At 37.0% G+C, this 8,756-nt stretch overlaps 1 protein-coding gene across 7 annotated transcripts in view; it reads right to left on the bottom strand.

The window, feature by feature from the left end:
• The window catches only part of LOC107711740 (connector enhancer of kinase suppressor of ras 2-like), a 47,762-nt gene that overhangs the window by 30,420 nt on the left and 8,586 nt on the right, over positions 1 to 8,756 (bottom strand). The window contains exons 1-2 of one of the 7 annotated variants that reach the window (XM_016516825.1): positions 8,323 to 8,559; positions 8,103 to 8,187 (exon numbers count right to left, since the gene is read on the bottom strand). The exons of the other annotated variants lie outside the window; for them this stretch is intronic. Coding sequence (XP_016372311.1) covers positions 8,103 to 8,187; positions 8,323 to 8,453 — 216 coding nt within the window. The 5' untranslated portion in view covers positions 8,454 to 8,559. Of the gene's footprint in view, positions 1 to 8,102; positions 8,188 to 8,322; positions 8,560 to 8,756 lie in introns of those variants that run through there. 7 annotated transcript variants of the gene reach the window in all.

The following is an 8,756-nucleotide window of genomic DNA, read 5'->3' as shown; positions in this document are numbered from 1 at the left end:
AGGCTGCGTTTACACTGGAACAAAAAATCCGATCTTTCGCTCACATCTGACACAGATCGGAATTTGTTGCACACGTGTAAACACAAAAACCCGCACGAGATCTGATTTTTTTGCATCCGATCTGAGCCACTTCCAAATGTGGATTTTAATCGGATACACATCTGATATCTGGACATCCGACCTACGTCTAAACACACATATCCGATTCTCCACAGAACTCCCAATGCGAGGGCGACACGTTTGCTCATAAAGATTTTTAATGGCGTTTTAATGCCGGCGTGCTCTGTATGCGCTCGCATTTTATTGAGATGGAAACTTTTTATAGTAAGAGATTGCACATTCAGGAGCTGGTTTTCAACCCCTGCCCCGTGAATTTTAAAAATACATCAGCTAAAAGCTACATATATTTCTCAGCAATGAGGTGATAACTTAGCAGTTTTTGTAATTAAACCGACAAGCTTGTTTGCAATGCTTCACAATCGCTCGCTCGCACGTGGGTGCATGCGTGCGTTCGTTCGTTCGTTCTCTCTCTCTCTCTCTATCGTTCTGCTTAATTCGAATTCATTTCAATAAATATCAACTTTATTTCACTAAAGAATTCTACCTCTAACGAGCTGTAGATAAAATAGTCTAACAAATTAAAATTACCGTTATTTTCCGGTCTTTATCCGTTCAGTCAGATTTTGTGCTGCAAAACATCCATGACAGCCGTTGTCCATGCTGGCAAATAATAATGGCCATTCGACGTGAATTATATAAATAATTTTAATAGCACGACCATTTAAAACCCGATGGTCTACCATGTGCATAGTAAAGCGATCACTGCAGACAATCCTTTTGGGTGGGAATTAATGTAAACACAGATATCGGATACCAGTCGTGTCTAAAGTGAATGTAAACAGACATGCCAAAAAATCGGATCTGTGCATTAAGACTTGCAGTGTAAATGCAGCCTAAGATGCCGTTGCCATGGAAACAGATGTAAACGTAAAACTGAAGGGAATGACAGGATGGAATGATGTGGAAGGTCAAACAGGACACACACTGGTCATGCCTTCAGTGTAATTTAGTGTAATATATTTTACTGTATATTCAAACCCTGTCAAATAAAACTGCCAGGGTGTCTTTTTATAGGTCATTATGGTACAGTTCAAGCACAGATCAGTCCTTACTGCTGATTTGAAAGTCATCTCACTGATTTACCACAATAAATCTCATCTTAATCACTGCAGGAAAAGATACAAGCAAGTCTAATCTGAATCAGAAACTACACAGAATTTCACAGAATCAACTGTTATTTTCATTAGACATGTCTGCTACCTCTTTGCTTATTTAATAATTTTGTGACTTCGATTATCCTTTGACCTACAAACAACAGTGTGGCTTTGTTGGCAGACTCGGCACCATTTAATACGTTATCATTTTAAAATCCATTCCACAGGATTCTGCAGATTTCCACAAAAGTCAGCACCAAAAATGGAGAAAAAGTTTGTAAATGTTTGTCTGGGCCTGGATACAAGACAGGGAAATTTAAATACAAATACTTATCGGCATTAAATGAAAATTCACACTATTTTCTAAATTTGAAAATGTTATTGTTCTTATTGTAAATTAATCAGATGCAGATTTCTTTTATTTCTTTTTTGTTTGACCTCATTATTTTTTATAAAAATGTCATAATTACTAACTACATGCTTCTCTCTGTTGAAATATACTGGACTTCTCCAATCATTCAGTCTGCTTAAACCTAAACCCTTTCCTACAATCGAGTGCAAGCTCACATTCAGATCTGCCCCCATTATTCAGTGCAACACCCATATCTCAAAATCCAGTCAACAACCAATGTACATAACAAAGTCCTTGTCCTCATTTTTTCTATTTCAAAAATCGTTTACACTCGGATGTACACCACAATACAGAAGAAAACATCTGTTGCTACTTCTGAATATTTTGTCTTTTGATATTTTGCTTTGCATTGTTTTGCACTGTTTTTATTTTTTTGCCCTATTTTCTTTGTAGGCATGCAGCTGAGCAGATGCATAACTAAATGTATAACTGAAAACTAAATCTCAAAGCTCAGTTTAAAAACTGAAAAGGAGAAAGACACCTGATATTAATTTTCTCTCCAGTCCTGTTGTTTTCCTCGTCCTTTAGTTCTATTGAGGCTGACATCCTCACAGAAAGGAGCTTCATTCAGCTCAAAAGCTTTTACCTTGTTATCTTCTAGTTCCCAACAAAGCTCTTCATTTCACACTGATAATGATCATTAACTGCAGAAAGAGAGAGAGCTTTCCTCAGTGATAAAACACAAGTCAGCTGTTCTCTCCCCTTTCTACACCTTTTTCTCCCTCTTTTTTTCTGTAGTTTATTGGCATGACAAATAACTGCATTTGCAGCTGTGTACAATGAAAAAATGGAGCAAACCAAAGTATATAAATGTTCTGTCTCTAGGCAGAGACAAACAGCTAAATCAAATGCTCTAATAAGGGGTCACAGACCAGCAGACCTGAAGATACTAAAAAAAGATCTGCCTTACATCCTGCATGGATCCATTTACACTTCTCAAACGCATAAACAACACACATGGTTGTTTTCCTATCATGGTGGGAACTTTCCATTGACTTCTATTGTTTTTATACTCAGCTGATGATATTTTATATCCCCTAACCCTCAAAGAAACCTTTCTACATTTTTACATTGTCAGTAAGGCATTTGTACTATGTCTAGCTTGCATCCCATTCTGTACTACCTTCTAGACAGAATTTCCTAGCAAAAAATATAAATATCAAGTCTAGTTTTGTGTAAACTGAGCTGTAACATTACTGTTTTTAAACCTCTACGAGGTCTTTATATATCATCTAACATTGACCACATAGTGAGCAAAATGAACTCTGAACCGAATTTAGTCACTCTACATAAGAGACGACTTCCAAAATTCCATGAATCAGGCTGTTTATTAAATAAAATAACCATTTCCTCTCAATACAAACCAGCAAATATTATACAAAAAAATTCTGAAGCAACTTCAGATGTGTAAACATCGAGGGAAAAATATATTCAGGGCAAAAAAGATAAAACAAGCACACACAGTACCTCTGTCTGATCGACGTGACCTTTCCTGCTTAATCCACTGATGTATTTCAGTACAGTGTGTGTGTGTGTGTGAATTTCCTTTTGCACCCTCTCTCACTCTCAGCCTCTTATCTCTATTTTAATTAATCTATCTTTCACTCCCTCACCTCTCCTTCTTTTTAAGTTCATTACTCCTCTCTCTCTTTCTCGTTAAAGTCATTGGCTGGCTGCTAATTATTCCACACTCCCCAGGCAGTGCTGCCAATTCATAAAAACACACCAAAACACGCACAGGTGCAATTATATCGCTGATAAAATTATATCTCTGTTTCCCTTCATATCTGGGTTAACCCTGGAGACACTGAATATTTGTTCATCTGCTCATTAAAACCTCAGCACCACCAGTGAGCAAGACACAGTCATCCACATATGATATGACACACACTAGTATCACCAGAAAAGTTTGCTTGACATGATGACCTTTGACTTCAGTTGACGTGGTTTCTATAAGGATCAGAGGACCACCTGTCCTGTTTATTAAATAAAATAACCATTTCCTCTCAATACAAACCAGCAAATATTATACAAAAAAATTCTGAAGCAACTTCAGATGTGTAAACATCGAGGGAAAAATATATTCAGGGCAAAAAAGATAAAACAAGCACACACAGTACCTCTGTCTGATCGACGTGACCTTTTCTGCTTAATCCACTGATGTATTTCAGTACAGTGTGTGTGTGTGTGTGTGTGTGTGAATTTCCTTTTGCACCCTCTCTCACTCTCTGCCTCTTATCTCTATTTTAATTAATCTATCTTTCACTCCCTCACCTCTCCTTCTTTTTAAGTTCATTACTCCTCTCTCTCTTTCTCGTTAAAGTCATTGGCTGGCTGCTAATTATTCCACACTCCCCAGGCAGTGCTGCCAATTCATAAAAACACACCAAAACACGCACAGGTGCAATTATATCGCTGATAAAATTATATCTCTGTTTCCCTTCATATCTGGGTTAACCCTGGAGACACTGAATATTTGTTCATCTGCTCATTAAAACCTCAGCACCACCAGTGAGCAAGACACAGTCATCCACATATGATATGACACACACTAGTATCACCAGAAAAGTTTGCTTGACATGATGACCTTTGACTTCAGTTGACGTGGTTTCTATAAGGATCAGAGGACCACCTGTCCCCTAACACCTGTCCTGCATGGTCTTCATGGCTTCAAATGTCAGAAACTTATTAAACGTAAGCAGAATGAACACTCTATTTCCAGAAACCTTTAGACTGAACTGAGTTGAGTGTTCTGACCTCAATCAGATGTGAACCGTTTTGATTTAGGATTTATCGGCTGTAATTTAATATACATTTATCTATTTTTCTAATTATGTATATATACACATTATCGTTCAAAAGTTTGGCTTCAGTAAGACTTTTTTAAAAGAAGTCCTTTTTTTTTACAGCAAGGATGCATTAAAATGTTTAAAAGTGACTAAAGAAATGCATTAATGTTACAAAAGATTTCTATTTCAAATAAATGCTGCTAATGTGAAAAAAAATCACAGCTTCTACAAAAAAGTGACTGCATTCGATAATAAAAAATATTTCTTGAGCAGCAAATCAACATATTAGAATGATTTCTGAAGGATCATGTGATACTGACAAGACTGGAGTAATGACTGCGGAAAATTCAGCTTTACCATCACAGGAATAAATAACATTTAAAATATATTAAAATAGAAACCAGTAATATTTTTTTTCAGTAATATAACAATATTACTGTTTTCACTGTATTTTTGATCAAATAAATGCAGTCATGGTAAGCATAAGAAACTTATTTAAAATGCTTTTTTTTTTTGTATTACTGATCCTAAACTTTTGAATGGAAATGTGTAACATTAGTATTTTCACTGGTGGTCTTAGACTTTTGGACCCCATTTTATGTATGAATGTTTATGTAAGGATCGGTGATCTAGAACAGCTTTCAGTTTGTACATTAACTCCTTTCTTACTGCTGCCGTTCTTACATGAAAAAGTTCCTGATTGTTGCACAAGAAAGCATTTGCACTCATGATACACCCACAATACTGTATGTAGTATAAACAAGAAGTATACAAACAATGCATTTAAATTGGAAAAGATGCCATAAGCTTTAGGAAAACAAACCCAGTGACAAAGCAGAAAGGGAGAGAGAACAACTCTAGTGATTTACTCCGTGTTTGTGTGTCTGTGTGTGTGACAGCCGACAGAAAGGAGCTGATAGCATCAAGTGTCAACATTCTTAGTGTGCACATTGCACATTGTTTCTCCATACATGCACATAACCACTTAGCTTCTTTCTCATTTCCACACTTTCCTTCCCCTCTTTAGCAATGCTGTTTGGTCTCAGAGTGGAAGACTAAGCCACATCACGATTCAACCCCTTTTTTGTTATTTCCCTCCCTGCATACACAAACAGCTCCAAAAAGTAATTGAAACTTTAAAGCAGACAAGAAATCTGCAAGAAACATTAAGCAAATGGTTCAGATGCCTTTCGAATGATAAAGCAAACACAAATCTTGAAATAGATGCTATCTGATTTCCAACGACACTGTGAGTATGTCAACATGTTTTATCATTAATATCTGTGTGTGTGTGTGTGTGTGTGTGTGTGCACCCAAGTAAAGGTGACTGTTAAACATGTGAAGCTTTCTGGGTAAAAGTATGTCAATTTTAATGAATGGTAGAGAGAAAATATGCAATCAAAACTTATTAAAGTATAAAATTATCAATAGATGGAAAAACAAACCCTACTGTTCCAGGTCCAGATGAAAGATACTCTTCTGATGAAGTGAATATCATGTGACTTTCTCTCTTGTACACTCACAGCAGGTGAATAAAAACACACGACTGAAACTTCTTTCAGTTCTCGTAGTCTAACTTTTAATGTCCGCCCCCTCTCCCTCTCTCTCCCCCTCTCTCTCGGACAGCCTTAGCCCTCGAGTCCATTGAATATGTGTAATCAAAACCATGTGTTTGTCAGCATTATAATGTGTTTGTGAGTATCAGGCACAGAACAAACAAACAAAGTCATTTTTGGACAACATGCAAGATGCATCTCGAAAAAATATTTAGGCTGGCAAGCTACACAAAGAACACCACAAAAAGGCAGCATGGACAGATTTAAAAATCACTAGAACTGTCTTTGACTTTGATCATTTCAGTCACTACAGCCTGAAACATTTTCCCTCTACTGTGGTATGCAGCGAGATATGGCAGACATTTTCAATGAACAAATTACATACTGTAAAGGGGTTATGACATGGATTTCTTTATTAATATGTTTCTTGAGGTTCATTTCTAATGTTAATAACATTTTTGCAGAAAAAAAAAACAAATATATATGCAGAAAAATTATTATTTTCGACCCTTATTCTGACCTTCTGTCTGAATGATCCGTTTTTAGGGGACGGCTCCTTTAAGGCTGGTCAGTAAACAGCCACTGTTATGATTGGCTAACGTCATTGAATAGGAAATAGTAACAACGCCCCCTAGCTATTGCATCAAGTGCATTGATCCAAACATTATCCATATAAAATCATTATATACAGACAAAGCATTATAAAATCGTTACTTATGGTTTGCGATGCAGCTGCTGTCAAATTCAATACAGTTGGCTGCTTCATCTTTCAACAAAAGTTTCTTTGCCAACTCTCCATTACACTGTGCATTGTTTGCAAAACAATCTGCAGTCAAGTGCTCCGAACAAACATATAATAATCTAAAGCAATCTGAGATGCCATTAAAATAAACAATTCACTTACTCCTGATGCTAGGATCCTTCTGAAGTCTGTACAGAGATGCAAACAAGCTGTTTAAATAGGACACGTCACAGCGAACGTTCCTTTACTCATACTGATAGTCGGCAGACTTAAGCTCGTGGACTATGTCACAAATTTGAATGGGCATCTGTATACTGTATCCAGTGCAAAAAGCATCAGTGATTATAATGGGTTCTATTTACTTTTGATGCGACACAACACTGGCATCCAGTGTAGACAAGTGTCAGCTATTAAGGAACACCAGGGGCGGGGCCTATGTTGCAATGATATATAAGTATTTGTTGATATCTTGCTCTGGAGGCAGTCATATGCAAATGTTTTTGACCGTGTGACATCACAAATCTCACAATATCCAAACGATATATCCGATAATATCTGTTTTTGGAGCTTGGTTAAATAAATGCTTTGTTTATAATGAGGAGAATGTTTTAAGATATGCAAGTGCTCCGAACAAACATATAATAATCTAAAGCAATCTGAGATGCCATTAAAATAAACAATTCACTTACTCCTGATGCTAGGATCCTTCTGAAGTCTGTACAGAGATGCAAACAAGCTGTTTAAATAGGACACGTCACAGCGAACGTTCCTTTACTCATACTGATAGTCGGCAGACTTAAGCTCGTGGACTATGTCACAAATTTGAATGGGCATCTGTATACTGTATCCAGTGCAAAAAGCATCAGTGATTATAATGGGTTCTATTTACTTTTGATGCGACACAACACTGGCATCCAGTGTAGACAAGTGTCAGCTATTAAGGAACACCAGGGGCGGGGCCTATGTTGCAATGATATAGACGTATTTGTTGATATCTTGCGCTGGAGGCAGTCATATGCAAATGTTTTTGACCGTGTGACATCACAAATCTCACAATATCCAAACGATATATCCGATAATATCTGTTTTTGGAGCTTGGTTAAATAAATGCTTTATATTGAGGAGAATGTTTTAAGATATGAAACTTGAAGGATTTTTTAATGGTATAAAGACCTCTTATATGTGAAAAAGACCCTTTTCCATTTCAGTCTGTTACTCACACAAAGTTATTGCTTTATTGTAATTTTGAAGCTTGACAGTCACCACCCCATTCACTTCCATTTTATGGAAAAGAGCAACTTAAATACTCTGTAACAACGTAATGAGCAAACAATGACCATTTCTTGGGTGAAATCTCCCTTTAAAACACTGTAACAAGAACACACTTACCTTATGCACTGTAATGTCCAGATCTTTACACAGAGTGGCAACTTTCTCATTTGCTTTGTGTCCAGTCTGCTGTGCAAATTGATACCTGTCAAAAAGACATACATATAATGACTGAGAAAGAATCAAACGCCACAACACTACTCCATGCACAAATTCACAGCCTGTATATGAAAACATGCAGGTAAACATTGCTCTGTGGTCCAGACTGTGTGATTCTCACCTGTTGAGCAAAGACACGAGTCCATTGGATGCTGTGATCACGTCCACCACCGCCTGCAGTACCTGTTGTGAAAGCTTGGTGGCGCTCTGTCCGTCACTAGTATTGACACGCCAGCGCCCCTGTATGCTCATCTGCAGAGTGTGAGCCACTGCACGCAGTTTCTCTGTCAAACTACGCAGATTGTCACCCCCAACACTGTATGTCTGAGCAGAGAAGAGAAAGAATATGTGTTATGTGCCATTTACAATGTGTTCAGAATTTTTGCCTTTTGTCCAATGTAATCAAGCTCTTGATATTTTTTTCCTCATTTGTAAAGTCACAGAAATGCTATCATGGATTTTGTTTGTTTTGTTTTGCTGTTGGTGAAAATGTAAACAAAAATTATATGTGTTGTAGTTTCCATTCATCACTTTACAAAATGGCTTTTGATTCTG

The sequence above is a fragment of the Sinocyclocheilus rhinocerous genome, unplaced genomic scaffold, assembly GCF_001515625.1.
Source record: "Sinocyclocheilus rhinocerous isolate Xijiao unplaced genomic scaffold, SAMN03320098_v1.1 scaffold2117, whole genome shotgun sequence".
NCBI classification, from domain to species: Eukaryota; Metazoa; Chordata; class Actinopteri; order Cypriniformes; family Cyprinidae; genus Sinocyclocheilus; species Sinocyclocheilus rhinocerous.
Note: the sequence above shows the minus strand (reverse complement) of the source record. Positions and strands in the feature narration are given on the sequence as shown.